This window comes from Paramormyrops kingsleyae, chromosome 6 (assembly GCF_048594095.1).
Source record: "Paramormyrops kingsleyae isolate MSU_618 chromosome 6, PKINGS_0.4, whole genome shotgun sequence".
Lineage (NCBI taxonomy): Eukaryota > Metazoa > Chordata > Actinopteri > Osteoglossiformes > Mormyridae > Paramormyrops > Paramormyrops kingsleyae.
In genome coordinates, this window is record NC_132802.1 from 9,252,580 (window position 1) to 9,274,304 (window position 21,725).

At 45.8% G+C, this 21,725-nt stretch overlaps 1 protein-coding gene across 1 annotated transcript in view; it reads right to left on the reverse strand.

Moving 5' to 3' along the window:
• Positions 1-21,725, reverse strand: part of magi3a (membrane associated guanylate kinase, WW and PDZ domain containing 3a) — a 97,196-nt gene that overhangs the window by 29,604 nt on the left and 45,867 nt on the right. Inside the window, exons 2-3 of the mRNA XM_072713592.1 lie at positions 10,768-10,884; positions 4,452-4,571 (exon numbers count right to left, since the gene is read on the reverse strand). Of these exons, the coding sequence (XP_072569693.1) occupies positions 4,452-4,571; positions 10,768-10,884 (237 nt within the window). The remainder of the gene's footprint in view (positions 1-4,451; positions 4,572-10,767; positions 10,885-21,725) is intronic.

Sequence of the window (21,725 nt, forward strand, 5' to 3'; positions counted from 1 at the left end):
TATACAGTACAGCTGACCACCAGGGCTCCCTGCATATGCAGTGCGAGTTGATAACCAGGGGGCCCTGGAGCCTCAGTATATACAGCACATTTGACCACCAGGGCTCCCTGCATATGCAGTGCGAGTTGATAACCAGGGGGCCCTGGAGCCTCAGTATATACAGTACAGCTGACCACCAGGGCTCCCTGCATATGCAGTGCGAGTTGATAACCAGGGGGCCCTGGGGCCTCAGTATATACAGTACAGCTGACCACCAGGGCTCCCTGCATATGCAGTGCGAGTTGATAACCAGGGGGCCCTGGGGCCTCAGTATATACAGCACATTTGACCACCAGGGCTCCCTGCATATGCAGTGCGAGTTGATAACCAGGGGGCCCTGGGGCGCTCAGTATATACAGTACAGCTGACCACCAGGGCTCCCTGCATATGCAGTGCGAGTTGATAACCAGGGGGCCCTGGGGCCTCAGTATATACAGCACATTTGACCACCAGGGCTCCCTGCATATGCAGTGCGAGTTGATAACCAGGGGGCCCTGGGGCCTCAGTATATACAGTACAGCTGACCACCAGGGATGCCTGCATATGCAGTGCGAGTTGATAACCAGGGGGCCCTGGAGCTTCAGTATATACAGTACAGCTGACCACCAGGGCTCCCTGCATATGCAGTGCGAGTTGATAACCAGGGGGCCCTGGGGCGCTCAGTATATACAGTACATTTGACCACCAGGGATGCCTGCATATACAGCACGAGTTGACTACCTTAATAAATATGGTGGCCATTGGAATCAAGTACAGCAGTGTCAGAAATCACGGGGTGATTTTAACATTAGGGCTTATCACCAGCATGCTCGCCATGTCAGACTTGCATTTCTGCTGATTATTTAATGTTTGTGTTTGGCAGACTTGCATCAAATGATTTGTGTCATTGTAGGATAAAAGAGCACAATGTAGGTGATGCGCACAGAAACTGTTGTTCCTCAGTTACATTTCCAAATCACATGGCATTTTTCCCACAGGCCAAATACTTTTAAAGTGACTGCAACTCTTCAGCTGTTCATTTTTTCTGTTGTGGTGTTATATGTTAAATAGTAATTCGGTTGTATATAGGATTTTATGGGCTGGGTTTTCATACTGTAAAAATGTAACGGTGGCAGCTAATTCAATTGAAAAGTCAGTCAGTACCCACTCTGTCTTGCATTCCCCCTGATGGCAGATACTTCTGCAATGTTGTTACAGCAAGACACCAGTTTTCCATGCTTTCAAAAATGTGATCAATGCCCCCACCCTGAGGCCAAAGGCCACATCCCACAGACGGACTGAAAAATAATTACATTTAAACCAATGAAAGAATAATACAATATATTTTGTTAATGTGAAAATATCTGTATATCATACTGAGTGGATGTGACATATTTAAATCAGATTATTTAGCAGCTCGTGTTTTAAGGAAGTAAAACAAATGTGTAGATAGTTGAAACATACACACACACACGCACGCACACACAAAATTACCTATAACCATACAGCTTGCTGGTTAGCCAACATCAGTACACATAACATTATTAACCATAACCAACCAATACTAGGTAAAAATCTAAATGGGTGATAGTTTAGCTAATCAGTTAGCTGCCAACAATAACTGCCTATAACACTGTTTATTAATAATTCATATAAAGTAAATATGGTAAATCAGCTTGAAAATCTTATGTGCTGAAAAATTCTGTTTACCACTAACTGCTGGCCAGCAAGGACGACCGCATGAAGCATAGACAAGTATTATACCACAGCTTTGCTGAATTTTGACTTATCCGTGTTTCACCTCTAACCTAGAACAGAAAAAAAGTTGAAGTGATGCTCAACACAGCTCTCAGCAAGGTGCAAAGTAGCTAAATAACTAGCTAGCTACCTAACGTTAATGTTTTTGCAGTAAGACATCAAAAGTACAGGGAGCATCATCATCCATTTACTAACCTACAATTTCTCTTTAAATTATTTCATCCATACTGCACTTTATGTGCTTCACTTACATGATGTTTAATGCACCTTGCACTACTCTGCACTTTTCGGATTAGATGTCAAACTGCATTTCATTGTACAAGAACGTCATGCAGTGACAAAAAAGTTGAATCTAATATAATCATAGCTAGCTAGCTAACGTTACAACATGAGAGAGAAGTACGGGGCATGCATTGATTACAGTGTGTTGCCACCCCCACCACACGACAATCCACCTCAGGGGTGAGAACCTGAGTGCAGCCATGGGACGGTGACACCTCAGCACCACACTAGTCCGAATGGACCAGTGTGAGGTTTTTTCCGGTGGCTGGAGTGACAATCCTGTCAATAACCCCCCAAGTGATTCCCTGTAAGTTAGAGGACTTCCTTATAGGCTGGATGAAGATTAACGTCATACCCAGGACATATCGCTGTCCATCAGGAACAATGAAAAGATGCAGGCACTTTCAGTTAGTTGTGTGCGAAGAAAATAATAAAGAAATGAAAATGTGTTTTGGGACATAGTTGCTACATTAGTAGATTCATGTCCGACTATGCAGATTTGTATCTGTATAAAACCACACTGTACATGTCATTTTCGTTACAAGTAAAGCAACATGTATAAAAGTGTTAAAGCAGCTTGAGATATCCAGTGTCTGACTGCAGTTCGTGCTAGAGGTGAAACAGCACTGGAAATATCAGTACTACCCATCAGCATATCAGTATCGTACCGATAAAACGGATAACATCATCTTATCATCCCACCCCTACTGTCTATAGTGTGCCCCCGCTTCATGCATCTAGTAGTGGGGTCTCCGAAATTTATGTGCCCAGGACTCTCGAAGGACCATGACCCAGTCCCAGTCTGGGGCAAGTTGCTGCAATCGACTGCACTAACGAGTCATTTCCTCCAGCGAGCTGTTGGATAGGAGATTTTTAGCCAGATGCTTTCGGTGATATTGTTATATCACTAAATTCCAGTGGGATGTACTAAACACCCTCAGTTCCTGCTACAAATACTGTCCTTCGTCCCCCCCCCCCCCCCCGCCGATGGGAGATATTTCCCCATGGGGAGGAATGAAGTTTGACTATCCTATTTTTTCTTCCTGGTCCTGACTAGAACCTCACTTGTTTTGGTAGAGCAGCTTTTCACTGCATATGCTAATCCCACATCCTGCCTGCCACTCTGGAACAGACACATCTGGACCGGAAAACCCTAATAGTCACCAAAAGGTCATTAGCAGGCTGTCAGGGTCTCAGAGCGGTTCCGTCCAGCCACGACTGGCCGAGTCGATCACTCCTCCCGTCATCCAAAAATAAATAAATAAATATAGATCCCCTGCCTCCCACTTGTCCAGGAATCGCCGATCGTTAGTCATGGTGACACGTCAGTCCATAAAAGTCAGAAGCTGTGAAATCGCTTTCAACTAGATTGAATTTGGCCTCCGTTCCAGTGACCAAAATCCACCACCGAGTCACCCGATAAGTCGAGATAGAGATCATTACAGAGTGATACCGCCACTCCTATGTGAGAGGTCAGAAGGGCACTACTTTAAGAGGTGAACTGTGTGTTGGACACTTATGGGTCAACAGCGCATCAGGCCACTCTGTGCTATGGCAAGAGTAGTTGCGGGGGTGGGCGTGGGCGTGTGCTGATGCATTATTTAACGCAGCATGCCGTTGGCTGCAGGCCAAAGGCAGGAAAACCGGTCGTAGATGGTAGATGTGATTGTGCCTCCATCAGCAATTAACTCGGGGCCCGAACTAAAGGTAAAATGTCTTCGTGGCAGGCAGATGGATGCTGAGAGTGAATAATTCACTTGGGATACGAGATGCAGATACAGATGAGACCGAGGACTCTGGCAATGTCGTCACAAGGCCGCTAACTCCACAAGAAAGGTCACAGGGTTAATTTAATTTTAACAGTATTGACTCAAGGTGTGTCTTGTTTATATGCAAATGGCTCATGGGATTTTTACTCACAAAAATGTTCTAAGGGCAGAATAAAAAATGAATGGTTGAGAGAGATATCCAATCAGACTGTAGAGGAGGCAGGTCGAGCAACTAGAGGAGAGGGGACCAAGACATCTGATTGGTTGGTCTGACATCTGATCAAGATCTGATTGGTTCAGAGGGATAACCAATCATTTTTGTTCTACCCTCAGAACACTTTTATGCAAGTTAAACTCCCATGAGATACTTTTTTAAAACACTGCTCCCAGTTTCTTTAAATGTGCGACAGCCCAGAGGTATATTTTGTCAAAGGACTCATATCTCTACACAGAGCACATAACTTAAGCATATTTTTACGATATGTATGCATGAATAAAACGTGACCGCATTGTCATGTAACAAGGTAATTCTCCCCAAATTTCGCGATGGTTGTGAAAATCTGCTACAGAGCCAATCGCTTAGGCTCACACAGGGCCCTGAAGCTTCCAGGCCACTCCACGTACCGTCATAGGTTCCACTCTCCAGCAGAAGGCCGCTGTCCTCCAGGACGCGAAAGTCCGCCACGCTGATGAAGTTGTAGTCCACCCCAGGAACCTCCCCCTCCCGGGGTTGTCTCGTGGTGCCTGCCCAAAAAAACACAACACTGACTTGGTAACTGCAAGTAAAACTTAAGCCTAACAAAGACAGGAAAGGCCTTAAGGAGCAGCAGCCCTCCAGGTTTCCGGTGGAGAAGCTGTGAATCCCCCAATCTGCATGCACCACAGCAGAGCCTAAAGGAGCAACAGCTTCACTCTCTGCAAAGGAAAGGAAGCCCTCCAATGGCACGAGAGCAGCCATTAATTCCTGAGTAACCCATCGTGGGAGGAGATCTCGCTATTGACCTGCATTCGCGTGCCAGGATTTGCGAGTCAGCAGGGTGAATCATTAACCTTCATGTGTGGCTCTGTGGGTTAGAAACCAGCACCCGCAGACTGAAATCCCACGGTTGGCAGAGAAGTCATGTTGTTGTTGGGCCCTGAAGGAAGCCCTTTCACCCCAAGAACTACTCCAGGGGTGCTGGGTAACTGGCTGACCCTGTGCTCTGACCCATCTCTCTCATAGGAGAACATGATGGGATGCATGGAAAAGGAATCCTCACGTACCTTTAAAAATAAAAGTCTCTCCCTTTCAAGGATGTAAAGTGTGGAATTTCTGCAGTGTTTCTGCAGCACTCTAGCAGCAGGGAGGCAGCATGTCAGCGCCCCGTGATTGGCTTGGGATGTGGGTGTGTCTGGGTTCAAGGTCCACTCTCTTCATGGTTGTTTTTCAGCAACACTGAATTTCTGGCCGCAGTTCAACTCATCCTTGTACATTCCGCCTTCATACCTCCCTTGTTTTCGCTCTCTCTCTCTCTCCCCCCCCCCCCCCTCCCTCCATGCCTTCAAGCAAATTCAACCCATGTATTCATTAACAGTGCTATAAATCAACACCAAACTATTAACTGCAGCCTTTAACCTGTTATCCCTAAACGGATCCAGATCAAAACATCCGGGAAATTTAATTTGTATGCTTTGCTTCGAGGGAGCTTACTAGCAGGTTACCCATGTGATGACCATGTCACCGACACGCGGTTTCAGGCAAGCTAACATAACACTCTGCATCAGATTCTCTCTTCATCTAAAGATGCCGTTTCATTCCCAGTCTAAGTTATTTCATTGATTGGGTTTTCATGCCAAGCAGTTAGGGCTCTATTCATGGGAAAGCTAGGTTATATATACAAAGGTTAATAACTACTGGATGGATGCATAACCTGACAATGTAGAATTTAGAATTTAGTGATCAGTGTCAGTCATTGTTGACACACCACAGCACACAGTGCACAAAAACGAGATGTGTCCTCTGCATTTAACCCATATGTGACTTCCGTGACATAGCAGGGGGCAGCTAATTCAGCACCCGGGGAGCAGTGCTTGGGGGCGGTACCTTGCTCAGGGTACCTCAGTGGTGCCTTGCTGGTCAGGGATTCAAACCAGCAACCTTTCAATTACAAGTGTGCGTCCCTAACCATTAAGCCACCACTGGCCATGTAAAAAGACATACAGCAATAAAGAGATTACCTAACCGTTATAAGATTATAAGTCATGTGTTTTTCACTGGCTTTTGTTGAAAAACCTAGAAAAACTTCAGTAGAAATATCCTGTACGATCTCGTCAGAGAGCCTACCCATGGAATTCTTAAAAAAAGAACAGACAGCGACGTTTCAATAATAAGGATCTTTAATTGGTTTTTATAACAAACTGTTCAGTTTGCTTTTGTTTGGAGTAGCTTCGTTAACTGCAGAGCAGAACCTGCAAATTGGTGGGAAGATATCTGCCCTGCTCCGCTGTGCCTTCATTCAGGCAAAAGTGGATATTAATCACGTCTTCTGCTGAGAGCGAGCGAGCGAGCGAAAAATGACGAGGATCAGTATAACAAGGGATAAAGCCAATCTAACGGAAAAACGAAGTACTAGCCAAAACGCTAGTCACTTATTTTGTAAGACTACTCAACCTGATATTTAAAGGCACAGATTCCAGATTAATATTAACAATGGGACAAAGCAAAACATTCCTTCTAGTCTGAAAATAACATCCAAGCAAACCTGCAGTTACAGTGAAGGTCAATAGACACTGGAGACAAGTCCCCGGCGTTAGCACATCAATCTGAGGCAACTCCACCTGAAACCCAACCATCCACAGCTAGCCTCTCCTTCATGGGATGCAAGAGACGGGTGGTGAGGTGACTGAAATACCTGGGGGAAGACCAGGCAGTCATGAAAGCAAATTACAGGCACTGTGGCTCAATGCATAAGTCACCAACCATTCCTCTTAAAGTCTCCTAGTTTATATATACAGGTTGGCTGCAATAAAGTTTCCTATAAAATGGTTATAAAAGCCGGTTTTCCAATCTGGCACGAATGCAGTGTTTGCAATAAGCCTGTCATATAAAACTACAGCAGGAACGGCTATAATGAGGATTGCCCTGAAGATGGAGGGCAATGTGTGTGTGAATGAGCAGCCTCTGCTTTTAACAGCTGAGCTGTTACAACGGGAGTCCCTCAGCATCCGACTGAGTCACCCGCTGCAGGACTCGCATGGCGCACATGGGCAGCTCTGCGGGCTCCATGCGTTGGTGTGTGCTGCCGCCACAACATGCAATAAATCTGAATCGCTACCAGTTTGGGGGGGGGGGGGGGGGAGGCAATAGCTGGCAATAGCATCATGTCCAGGTTCCTGTCTGCACGTTTACTCCCTCCAACCCCCACCCTGCTGGCCTCTGGATAAACAGCAGCACACCAAGGACAAAACCCACAGAAGGCCACCGCGGCAAAACGTCGAGGACAATCCCAGTCCCCGGGGGGACATAAAACCCAAAGCACAGCTGGCCCCCACCCCCCAGTCACATACCAGTCCGTGCCGCAACGCCGCAAATTAGACCTTGGCAAAGGGAAAAAGCCCCCCCAGATCCTCAGTGATTACAGATCTCACCAGCTCACGAGAACCTTGCCCTGCATCGTCAGTCCAGCGTGACTTTCTCACATGGAGGGAGGGCAGTAGCAGGCTAGGAGGTTTAAGGTACAAATCTGGGTGGCTTTTCATGGGGGTGGGGGGTATATAAAAAAAAATATTACAAAAGAAATTGGGGGGGGGGGGGGAAACAATTAGCAGAGCAGTTTACACAATCGTCATGCGAGACACCACCAGCACACGGTGCCCTGACACACCCTGCTGGGGGTGTGAATAAACAGGCGAGGTGCAGGACGGCTTCATCACGCACAGAAATTTCCTAGTAAAGGGGTTTCACTCCTGTGCACATCAGACGTGGGAGAAAATGGAATCGCCATAATGATTGCGATGGATGGATGGATGGATGAAGGGCAGATTACCACACCACGGACCTATACGCTGATGGACGCTCCCGCTAGAGACAGGCCTGCCGGCTGAATATAAGCCGCCCTGGGCTTACAGTGAGGCAGCGTTCAGGCAGCCATTCCTGTCAATCAGCCTCCAAACAACCAGAAATGAAACAGAACGACGTGTATGGGCTGATATTTGTGCCACTAGAAACTGAATATGAATTTTGTATATTTGAATCTGCAGTTATCCGCATTACAAAACTGAATCTGAATTTAATAGTTTGAATCTGAATTCCAGTAACTAGAAATAGCATTTATCCTACCTCGAAAAATTCAGTTTGCAAATTAAATTTTTATTATGTATATGATCCCGCATTTGCACTTGCGACACCCCGGCATACGCCTCCTCTTTACCCCGACCTGCAGAACTGCTGTAAACGTGGAAATGAGTTGCGTTGTGAATCTGCGGTCGATTACGTTTTCTCGAGGACCCGGGTGTGTGTCACACTAGATTGAAATTGAATTTGCGAACTGAATTTTTCAAGGTAGGATAAATGCTATTTTGAGTTACTGGAATTCAGATTCAAACGATTAAATTCAGATTCAGTTTTGTAATGCAGATAACTGCAGATTCAAATATACAAAATTCATATTCAGTTTCTAGTGGCACAAATATCGGCCCATAGACGTATTCCTTCTACGCTTCTTGGTCATCGGTCAGGAATTAGGCACATGTGGTCACTCGAGGATCATTCAAGTTTGGCCGTGGCTGCTGTGAGAGGCTTTCTGAAGATGCCCACTTAGGTGGGAGCAACAAGACAACACCCCCACACCCCAGATGAGAGAATTATCCACAAAAAAAAATATTTCAAATTTCAAGGTCAAAAAAAGAGGCCAATTCTCCAATTTTTATGTTTTGTATGAATTCAAAAACCTAACCAGTAAAATAAATAGTTGATTAGTTAATGCTGAATTATTACACAAGCAAAAAATACTATACACAAGAATTGTTACTGAATAAATGAAACCAGTAATTGTCATACAGTGGGAAAAAGTCATTGAGGTCCCCATACATAGAACATGCAAGCACCAAAATAAAAAAAGAAAAAGAAAATTATTTCCTCCCTGTCTGCAGCGGCCACTTAATGTCATCATAATTCTTCCTCTCAAGCATGATGCCTAAGCACACTAGGCAGAGATGAAGACTAACACAGCACCCTGTTTCTCTTCAGTGTGCAAGCTGCGGGTTTTGTCATGCAAGGAATCGTACATAAAGGAGAGCGAGACCAGCTCGATCGTACTCACAGCCCAGTGGATACCAAGCCAATGGCAGACATCACCAAAGAGCCAAGAAAGGAAGCAGCAGCCATTCGAGCAACCATCTAGCACACCACACTGCCGGGAAATCTCAGGGAGGGAAAAAAGTTATAAATATTCAGGTGGTATAAATATGCCACAAAAAAAAAAAAAAATTTTGGCTGCAAGCATGTCAAGCTGCACAAACAGAAAATATGGCACAATTAACAACATGACTCATGTGTGCAGTAATTAAGCCGCATTACTTTTTTTTTGCTGATACACAGAGCGGTAAATCAAACATGAGCCTTGTGATTAATTTGTTTTCAACGGCAGTTACTCAATATTTTACCAAATAATAATAAGAACAGCAGCACTGAGGTGATGAAGCACAGTTTTGCTGTAACACAATCACAGAACAGGCCCACACCTTGCTTTGAAGACAGCAGATAATGGCCAGCATTTGAAGGCTGTCTTGCACACACGCTTTTTGCTACTGTTCTGCCTTTGCAGAGATAGCCGGAAATGAGCTTTGAGTGCTGTGAGGGGTAGTTATAGTGTCCGAAATTATAGGACAGGAACTGGCCAAAGCATTCAGGAAACAGCTACACACAGAGTGTGAGACTTGCCAGTTACAGAATACAATAGTGATATCCCTATGAGGAAATTCTCTTTTCACATATCCCACGTCGCTCTCCATGAGACACACATACACAGGCGAGAGCAGGCTTGGGTGTCAAAGCGCTGGTCATACAGGCCGCCTCAAAGAAATAACAGTTTCAAAGCACTCAGTCTGCTTCAGTGTTATTTGAATCATATGGACTCGTTCAAGTCAACAGGTTCGTTTGTTCAGAAGAAAGAAAAACAGCAGACATGTTATGAATCCCGGCATCATGAGTGCCCCCAGACTTAGTGACGGCGGGGTGCATTTTTAGTGTGTCTCAGGGCCATTGAATGAAAGCTAACGATGCTCTGTGGCATTCAGAGGTAGGTGCGGCATCTGGAGGTATGATTCATAGTCATGTGTCACTTTTGTTACCCATTATGAATGGGTGGAGTGAAGAGCTTGAATTAGGGCAGGCAGAGAGGGTAATTAGCTCCAAGAACAAAGAGGCATTGGAGATTACATTATTGCATTTATTTAGCAAATGGTTTTTTTTCCCCCATAGTGATGTACAAGTGAGGATAGCTAGGGGTCAGAACACAGGGTCAGCCAGCGTCCCCGGAGCAAGCGGGATCGAGGACCTTGCTCGAGAGCCCGACGGCGATTTGACTGCTCTGCCAGCAGTAGGATTTGTACCCATGAACTTCCTGACATGGGCACTGATCCATAACCAGCAGCATACTCACAGGAACCCATGTACTTGTTTCAGGGCAGAGTGTGATGGCATGGTAGTGCTCAGAACAATGGTAGGCTTGGTGTGGTGTGTTGCTTTTTTAAATTTTTTAACTGATTTAGCAGATGTTTTTACCCAAACTGCCTCACATTTGAGAGAGTAGGGTTAGTCCTGGAGCAACTGGGGGGTTCAGAGCCTTGGTCAAGGGCTCAAGAACTCTGCCAACCAACCAGCACAACATCGTAAACCCACTGAGCCACACAGCTCCCCCATAAATGGATGACATTGGGGTGAACAGAATTTGCTACTTACATGGTATGGTACGCAGGTAGAGGTTATCGCGGATGATCTGCTGGAGTTTATGGTCCAGAGAGCCCTTCTGGAACTGCAGGCTGAGGTAATGGCGTAGGTCCGTATTGAGCACTTTGCCTGGAGTCAGACAGAAACAAGCACACAGCCATAACTACAAAGTCAATGAAGCTTTGGTTCTTCTCAAACCATCCAAAACATTTTACTATCCTGTTCCCTTGGCAACCACTGATCAAGTTCCAGCACCATGGTGAAACAAATCAGACCAATGGATAAAGATCTGACCGCTGCCACATCTCATGAATGTTTCCTTTATCCCTTTACTTCTTCCAGCCTGGCTGACAAACACGATTGTCCATGACAGCCAGCCTTCTGCTAACAGCAGACCTTCTCCCTCCAGCAGACAGCTGGAAGCACATGGCCTCGTCCCAGACTCTTAAATCTAGTGGGGGTCCCATATTCTCCTTCCATTCCACTCGCGTCACATGCAGTGGTGGCAGGAAGCTCACGGGTGATACAAACTTTCATCTGGAGGCTTTAATAAAAGGTGGCAGCCTCACACCTCAAACTTGGACTTAAAAGGAGCCAAAAGTAGCAGGAGTTTGCACACGGGGGAGGGGATACAGGTGAATGAGAGCATTAAAAACCTACATCGTAGCTCGTAACATGACCCTCCCCCATCTCCAGCTGCTAGCATTGTCCGAGATGACACCCCATTTCCATAGAGGGCGTGCTTTGAAAAAGATGCTACATGCAAGGTTAGCGCCAAAAGCCACTACGAGTGATTGGCCTGACGTCTTTAGGTCCATTTCATCCAAACAGATCAATCCATGTTCGGTGATAAATAATAATAAGGTGGAGCGTCTCCTATCACACAGGCCATCTGAGATACAGAGGGATCATAACTGGCACCATGAGGACTGACACAGTAAACAATTAGCTACCCACTCTGTTAATATTTATGTATTTTCTTAATCTGCTGCAAATGTTCTATAACAAGGATTGTAAAGGGCAGCGTAACCGAACACTGTAATTTTTGTTTCGAGTTGAGCGTCCGTTTTTAGCAAAAGCCCTTGAGAAATTAGGGTGCTGCTGTAAAAGGGCAAACACCGACGGCAGCTCTCGCCCACCTGGACGGCCGGTAATGTGGTCGGGACAGGACGCGTTTGACAGCTCTGATTTGTCTTCCCGGGAAATTAAACAGGCTGCCCACTGCGACGCGAGATTGGCCTCCCTCCACCGGGACGCCTGAGATGCATACCAATGGCTTCTGCGGCAAACTAGGCGGGAGAGGAGCGCACCCGCTCACCGAGCCGCCGCGTTTACAAAGAGGCTCTCAGCACAAACTACTATCCCCAGTAGAAGCAGCAGTGCCATCTGGCCCTAAGATCGGACAGATTATGTGTCCCAGCTGGGGGATTTTAATTTTTTTTTTTTTTTTGGAGAAATGACCAGGATGTTTTTCTCCCCCTCCAACAGAAACATGGAACCCAGCTGGCTAAAGCCAGCAGACCGCACGGGGGAGTATGGGCGCCATCTGTTGGCAAGTTCGGTTTCCCAGAATTCCTGCATGCAACTGCTCCAGAGGAAAGACGTGGAAATCCCAGAACTCACAAAGAGCTCGAGTTTCTCAGAAACCCTCCTACAGAACATACAAGGTTTCAATGACGACACGGTTGCAAGACCGATAAATCATTCATGACCAATGAATTATTTCTCTCCATCGGTACACTCTATGTAAATGTACATCTATAGTACATGACATTATGTAATTTGCACACATCATTAGTAAAAGGATAAAGTGAAATTCAGATATTAAGCTTCACGTACAATACACTTGTAAGGGCATAAATCCAACAGTCTTAATTGAGCACAGCAAACAGCAGCCCGGTCTCAGTGCTAAGGAGGATTATCTTAAGCTGTTATCACAGAATCACAGCTCCTCATAAACAGCATCTCAACATTTTCATTTAGTTACACAGTTGACGCCTTTATCCATACTAGTGTTATAAGTTTCACCATGAACGTCGTGCTGCTCAGCGGCACTAATGATCTACTCTGGTGAAGAAAAACTTTTAAGGACATTCACCCTAGCGTTGCGTGTTCTTAGCCATGAGTCCGCCTGCCGACTTTAAATCAAGAAACATTCAGAAGTTTCTGGAAATAAAATACGATTCAGCAGCGCAACCTAAAAGAAAACGGCAAAGACTATCATGGCTTCCACAATGATCTTACTAAGAGCCAGACATAATGGCAACATTCAAGATTCAAAGAAGACAGGAGCTGGAATTCTGCACTTAGCTACTCTTTTGGGTGTACATCTATATTATATTACTATATTAATGAGATGTGTGTCCATGACTAAGAAATTCGTCATCACTGAAATGTTTCAGTCAGCTACACTGCTGGAAAAAGACAAGTGAAATATGAGGTACATCCTTTCATCATACTTCATTCAGCACCAGCTGGCTGGGGCCAAGAGAGACATATTTCAAAAGATTTTGTAATGTATTTTTGGTGCTCTATCTGCTCCCCAGACCTTCTCTACGCAAAACCTTCTCTGGACTCAACTACTAACCCTTCCATCTATAGTTGTTGTACAGTCCTCCTTCACGACCCCCCACACTCTCCCAGAGGAGCAAAAAAGCACTGTTAAAGCGTCCTGTCTGGGTGTTCACGGTCAGAGCCCACTGGACCAAACATGTGTTTGCACTCCTTGTTCTGACTGAAGCTCTCACCATTACCACATGCTGTCTGCGAGCTGAGATGGCAACACAAGGAATTGTTGAATATATACTACAGGACATTTTACAGATGCATTCCCTCTACACTTTACATGATCTGAACTGTATCGCCCCATACAAAATGCAAGTCCAATTCAGTGTACCCCGTAGTACATGCTGTATTCCAGTTCCTCCTGAGAACTTCTCTGTAGTGAATAGAGACCTTCCAGACTTATGCAACATGACTGACTTATGGTAGAGTCAGTAAGTCCCTGCAGTGCACCTTCAGCTCTCCCCTCCATACACTCCTTACCACACGGTCACATACTGAGAGGCTGACCACTGAGCCCTGCCTGCCACCGGCCTCTGATTCCAGCTACGAGCTGGTCACTGTTACCGGCACCGCTTGTTCACTCGGCAGCCAGAAGGGAAAAATGCAGAACTGTCACTGCGGAGCCAGTAGCAGTGCGGTAATGAGGCGAGTCAATAACAGGCACTTGGTTCTCCTGCAGGATTTCAGGAGTGCTCATTAACAGATTATAGGGGTGCTTCAATGCCCTCGGGTGGGGCCTGGCTCCCCCCCCCCCCTTTTTTTTTTTTTTTTTTTTAAGAAAACCCCCCTCACATTGGATTGAATCAAATATATTACATGCCCCCAACACAGGGCACTTATTGGAATAGAATATAATAGATGTACTTTATTTATGCCCATGGGGTAAGTGGGTAGTTTTCACATACCCAATCTCGGTGAGTGGCTCAGTGGGCTGAGTCTCTCTGCCTGTGATCAGAAGGTCACCGGTTCAAGCCCTGGCCTTGGCAGAACAGTCACATGTCCATGGGCCCTTGAGCAAGGTCCTTAACCCACAGCTCCAGGGGCCCTGGATGTTGACTGACCCTGTGCTGTGACCCCCCCAAGCTATGGAGCCTGGTGGGGTAGGCAAAGACAAGCATTCCAGTGTACCTGTACTCATGTTTGTGCAAATATCATTTAATCATTCCTTATCGTTCTCAGTGAGAGACACAGATACACATGTGTGTGTGTGTTTATATGTATATATGTGAGAGCAGGTTTTGCGAGTCAGAACCCTGGCTCAGTGTCCAGCACCCCTGAAGAACCTGGGGTTAAGGGCCCAATGGTGAGATGATTACTCTGATTGGAACCCACAACCTTCCAAAAACAGGTACAGATTTCTAACCCACTGCGCTACACCTGAAATCACCAGAACTGGACACCAGTGAGGAAGAAATCCCCCAGCACCTAAATTTACAGCACATTGTAATCCGAGAAAAGTTCATTATGCTTAGGCTGCCTGCAGGAAGCCTGTCACACCGTACTGAGATGGAAAGGGTCGATAGAGATCACAGATGGCTCGACGCTGGAATGCCAAGAGATGGATCCCACTCTCATTCTGGATCCATTAAGCAATCATAGATTCCATAATCATTGAGGACAGCTCTTTCCTGCAGACTTGGGGCTACCCACAGATCATGGGATGAACAGTGGCAATCGGCAGGCAGGATAAATGACTTCCTCGGCACAAAGACCAGATCATGTATCTCTGTTGGTTCCCCTGGGGAACACATGCGTATTGAATCTGGTTTTCATGTGAACCCTTCCTGGTGTATTAAACCAACGAATATGGAGACCAAACACACCAACACAAGCTACTCGGACACCACCATCAGTCCATGCAAAATGGAGCATACCCTCGAAAAAAGAAAAAGCTTCATTGCAGAATCAGATTTAGTATCAATCAAGTTAAATTAGACACTATAAGCAGTTTTTGTGGTTAAATATTCACAGAATTAATTCATTTCAGTACATTGCTCAAGGACAGAAGGACAATACCAGAGGGATTGGAGCCCTTTGTTCTCAAGATCAGTTCCTTAATCATGGTGCAACCTACTGACTTGCATCTTGAGATCATCTCATCACTAAATGGTCAAATCTTAGAAAGAACCCCGAGAGCTCAATTTCAAAGCATCTGCCTCTTCATTTCTTTGTAGTTACTTCCTGTGGGAATCTCTCCCCATCTACACTGACCTCCCCGAGGAACCACTGTACTTAAACCCACATCCGCCAGCCACCTCTGCCCTGCCCTGCACTGGAGGGCTTCTAGTCTGCCAAGTTTCAATGACTGCAGTTAATTACAGGTGTTTTTCAATAGGTAGTTCCGCAACGACGAGTGAATCAATGGAACATACAGGAGCAGAGAGAGAACCATAGCTTCTGATCCAAGCTTCATATCACATAGGCCCACAGTAGCTCCAGAGGAATGGGACAAAGATCAAGAGTCACTTGGGGGAAGGGTGTGCCTACTGTGTGGATCAAAACAAAGGAGAAAAAACAAGCTGAAGAAGAACAACATTAACAGGCACCCAAAGGGCAGTGGGATGTGGCGTTTCCTTTAGAAAACAGGTCAACAGCGGACCACACTTGGTTTGTTGCGGAATGGCGCCAACGCGAGGTCCCGCCGACATCACGACAGCAACGCGGATGGGAGGTGGGGCACCCCACAAGAAGAGCAGCAGCCATGTGAGAGAACCTTACTCCCTGCACCTTCCTCAGGTTTCCATTCTATAATTTATGGTGCCCACAACGGCGACTGGTGGGGGGGGGGGGTTGGGGGACTTATTGGGTCCTATGATGCGGCTTCTGTCTCCGCTTCACAAGCGAAACCTCATTGTCTCTCACATGAGGCAGCGGGATTAAAAAGAAGCCATTTCCCACACCATCCTCTATTTCATCAAAAGCCTGGCCACCCAGCTGGGGTTTGAAAGCGGAGCCTTTATCACTTCCAATGCACCTCAGATAGGAACAGCCAATTACTCCCTTGCCATTATCTGGGATGGGTCCCTGATGCCAAACAAGCTCATCTATTTTTACATCATGCTCGCTGTTGGGGGGGGGGGGGTGCATTGAATAGGATGTTCACCACAAAAGCGGTAGCAAGCACTGCTCACCTTTGTTACTTGCGTCAATGTTCACGTCATGATAGTATCATTTATCTGGGAATTAATCTATCATATCAAGCATAACAAGTGTGACAACCATTACCTCGTAACATTACAGAATGGCAGTCCGGCCAATTTCAAAATAAAAGGTATAATGTATAATGCAAGACGTAATTATTATCCAGAGATTAGTAAGCCGGGATAATTTGAGCGAAAGAGCAACCTCAGCTGCTCCAGGGGTGCTGGAAGCTGGCTGACCCTGTGCCGAGTGGGATCTGACCCCACGCCTTCTTCACTTGTATGTTGCTTTGGAGAAATGCATCGACTAAATAAATAAATGTAAATATAACAGGCCGTAGGGAATCATATAAACAGGAGTACGGTAAGGAGTCTTATGGATTAGTGTCCCACAGAAAAACCCCATAAACTGAACCAAACAATCAGAGTGGAAAATGATCAATAAATCCCTATTACTCATAACAAAGCAGAGCCTAACCAATAAGTCAAGTGTTCTACTTCCATACCCTGCCCATCCTGAGGGTAGTACTTCCCCACCAAGACCTTCCCCAGGGTTCTACTTCCATACCCTGCCCATCCTAAGGGTAGTACTTCCCCACCAAGACCTTCCCAAAGGTTCTACTTCCATACCCTGCCCATCCTAAGGGTAGTACTTCCCCACCAAGACCTTCCCAAGGGTTCTATTTCCATACCTTGCCCCCATCCTATGGTGCTACAACCCTAACTTTCCCCTCAAGTGCGCTGCATCTCTACCTGCCCCCCTCTCATGGGTACTACTTCCTCATCCTGCTCAAACCCTAGGGTGCTATTGACACCCCCCCCCCCATCCCAAGGGTAGCATTTCTATACCTTGCCCCTTCCCTAGTCTGCTAATTCATACCTGCAGTATTCAGAGTATAAAATTCAATTAAACTGTGCTTATGATTCATGAAGCAGTAGTGTTTTGCACTCATTGCAGTTGTGAAATGAATTTGGTACCAAACAGTGCACTCATGCATTATTTATGCGTTGCTCTGGTTTACATAAGGCCACCGTTTACTGCTGTGTTTTGTTGTGACATTGTGCGTACGTCAACTTAGTAATGAAAACTACTTGTATGAGCATGTATGCGTATGTGCCAGGCATCCCGTCCAGGGTACAGCCCTAATTTTTACACTATGTGACCTGGGATAGGCTTCAGACTCACTATGACACTGTACTGGTGAAGTGGCTATGGAAGAATGGTGTGATGGATGGATGGATGGTCCGGAAATTTGGTAGGGTGTGTGTGTGTGTGTGTGTGTGTGTGTGTGTGTGTGTGTGTGTGTGTGTGTGTGTGTGTGTGTGTATTATATGTATATTTTGATTACATTGTGAGGACCAAATGTGCCCACATGTCATTTCTTGGTCCCCACAAGGGGAAAGTTAATTTTATGAAAATCAGTGAATGCAATCAAAAGACTAAAAGGTGTCAGTCTTGTATTTTGTTTGGGTACTTTTGGAGTTGGGTAGGGGTTAGGGTTGTCATTGATGGGATTAGGGTTTTGTCCATAGAAATGAATGGCTGGTAGTGTGTGTGTGTGTGTGTGTGTGTGTGTATTTAAAAGTCAAGGAAACAAAAAAAAAACCTCCCAAATTACATCATGATGTATGCTGCCTGATCGCAGTGAAATACATTAACCTCATATATATTACCTTCATAACCCTGTCCAGGATTAGTGGTTGGAAAATGGATTGATGGAATACAAGAAGCCCAGAGGTAATTACTTTCAACCTAAAACTCAATATTTCTCAATATTGCAAATCCTAGATTTTTCTAAAGAGAGAAAAAGTTATACAGCATTACAGCATTTTGCAGTCCACTGGGGGTTAAGGTACACCGCGTATTAAAAGCCACCATCCTCAGGCAAGACTGAGGTGTTGGCCTGACCCACTGACCTAACAGACCACATTCTGTTGCTTGATTAACAAAAAACAAACAAAAACATTAAAGGTTACAGTAGTTTCCAGCCACTACAGCTACCAATCTGTACCCCATACATTGAAATGTTTTCTCCTCCTTCTGTCTTCTCCTCAGGAATAATCTGAGGCCCTGCTTTTCATCCCTGGCGTGTTACGCCTCCTCATCATCCATCGTGGCTCCAGCCGCAACCACAGACTCCGTGGTATGAAACCACAAGCTAGCAGGATGGTCACCACCACACTAGTTCCCATCGATAAACAGCTTGCTTAAGGTGTATGAATATCTTTCGGCACAATGTAGTCTAACATGCAGCAATGGAACGGTTTAGCAGACAGTGCTTTCACATTGAGTTTGCTGTTCATTTTACTTTTACACTTTTGTCCGAAGCAACAAATTCCATTACACATATTAGAATTAGGTGATCAGTGGTCATTGTTAACACACCACAGCACACAGTGCGCAACAACAAAATGTGTCCTCTGCATTTAACCCATATGTGACGATGTGACATAGCAGGGGGCAGCTAATTCAGCACCCGGGGAGCAGTGCTTGGGGGTGGAACCTTGCTCAGGGTACCTCAGTGGTGCCTTGCTGGTCGGGGATTCGAACCTGCAATCTTTCAATTACAAGTATGCTTCCTTAACCATCAAGCCACCACTGGCCAACATGCTGTTGAGGAGTGGACTAGGCCTAAGTGTAGCTAGGGTGAGCTTCCAATGCAGGCCAGTAAGCAGTATTTGAGTAAGAGCTACACATCTTTCCAAACAAAGCTAGAACCTCTTAAGGCTACTGTTCAATGACTAGAAACAGCAATGATAACATTTTTCCCCATGTTCTGATTGGCAACTAAAAATCTGACCTCAGCAAAAATACAAATTGGTAAAAAAAAAAACTATCACCATTTAAGTGAGGAAAATGAATGCAACAGTGTTCCTCAACACAACCTTGTAATCACAATATAAAAGCTAAAAACGGGAACCTCAATCTCTTTTGAACGGGGTAACGGAAAAAGTTGCAGTGATGTTTCCTTACGGACATCCTATACCACATCTGGACCATCAGAGACAAAGGTTGAGAAAGTGTCGGGGGATATGAGGAGCGTGTCAACAATAGCTTTGAAACGGAATATCTGCATGGTATCACCTGCCCGGTTGGTCGAACGGGAATTGCAAACTGCGGCCATGATTTCTTTAGTGCAGTTGCAGTTTCCTCGTAAAAGTAGAACTGTCAGCGATGAGGAAAATGCACAAACAGTAGCCTGGAAAGTCTCCCAGTATGGGACCCACTGCACAAGAGACTATATTATTTGCAACTAAACATGAGAACAATGGACTTTTTTCCATTAAAGTTAGAACACTAAAAAAAATGATTTGCTCAGAAATAAAAACTTCCATCCATCTTCCATAATCGCTTATGCAGTACCGAGTCGTGCCGAGTCTGGAGCCCATCCCAGAAAACTGGAACGCCAGTCCATTGCAGGGCACCGAATCTCACTGCGGGCCATTTAGAGACACCGGCTCGCCCCACCCCATGTTTATGAACCATTATGCCCTTGCTGTGCATCATTTAGCCAGGGGTCATCTTTGAACTTACACGCACGAGATTGGCCATCTCGCTACACCTCCACATCAGTCCCTCAGGCCCCACCCCTCCTATCCACAGCCCAGCGTGCTAAGCTTGATTTACATGAGACATGCTGAGACTCTCCATCTGTGGCTCTCCCCCAGAATTTAAATACACGCCTGATTTACACATCCCGATGAACAGATGAAGTGCGGGATGCTGCCACTGTGAATCGCTCCCCCCCCCCCCCCAAACTCACACCAACTCACCAAGTATGTTAGCTAAATCAGGTCTCAGATGCTTACAGAGCTAGTTCAAGCTCAGCATAAATGGCAACACTGAAAGGTAATGCCTTACTTGGGGGGGCGGGGTGATTAACATACACGGGAATCTATCTGCTGCTTTCCTGAAACTAAATCTAAAAACATCCTCCCCCATTAATTCAGCAGCTACACGTAATGCATCTTTAAAGGATTGTTCTGCAGATCCATGCACCCCCCGTGAGCCCAAAGTCAGCGAATCCCAGGGATGTCAACAAGGGTGCAAGGTGCCCGGGTGCAACGAAATGCAATCGATTCTCCATCCCTGCACAGAAGACTGGGACCTGGCAACAATGCAAGGTTGTGAGTCCATCTTCGACTGTTCTATCATCGGCACCCTGCTAGACAGGAATGGAACATCTTTCACTAGTAAACACGTGTCCTGTGCGGACATGAATAAGAACTGCTTCTGGCAACGCACACATTTGTACACAGACGCAATAACGGACGACATGCACACAAACACAGAATCTTGGAAACACAGTGAGACAATCACAGATGATAAATAATGGATGTTTTCAAGCCACTACAATCACATCCTCCGTTTAAAATGATACCCTGCACGAGTCACTGAATGCTTTATCAGCTGTTTAGTGGCGAGTAGCGATGTGCACGTACAAGCAGATGTTTGTGTAGGAGCTACGCCTTGTGTTCAAACAAGGACACCGCTAGTCCACACATCTAGCTCCCATAAACATTTAATAAAAAAAAAAAATCACAACCCAGCAACATGTGGCTTGTAGTGGAAAAGGCAGCAGGTGACGACTTGGGGACTGGATGTCTTTAGAGTTTGAACAGAAGCAAGTAGGGCGGCTGAGCCCTGGCACAGCGCCCATGAAACGCTTGATGTTCTTAGAGGCAATTTGCAGCATCACATCGGGCACAGGGGCGATCAGGGGAAACTGCAGGCCTCACCCACGCAGGACTGACAAGATGTCAAGGAAGCTCAGACCCACAGTGCTCAACACTGCACTGTAGCAAGGAGTTCTGCAACACAGCACCACAGACCGAAAGGGCAATGGGACCAGAGCAGCTGCATGAGTAAGAGAAAGAGCAGATGCGATGATGTAAACAGTGCAGCCTGCCCTAGATAGCCGCATCCATGCAGCAGGTAGGGAAAAGGCGGTAAAGACTGGAAAACAGAACGCAGTGAGTGGCGGCATTGAGTTTCACATTAAAGATGCATGATGGAGGACCAGTACGCCGATTCATGAAGGTTCCCTCGATTGTTTTAGTGTACTGGACACACAGCTCACTGATCTCCTGGAAGCCTCCATAGCCAGAGTGGTAAAGTGGTCTTTTCTTGGAAGACAGAACGCATTGAAACAAGGGGGGGGAGGGGGCATGGGGGGGAGCTAAAATCATGTCCACTTGTCTGTTTCCATTTGCAAAACTCATATTAACCACTTATGCTAAAAATCACACATATAATTCAGGCTA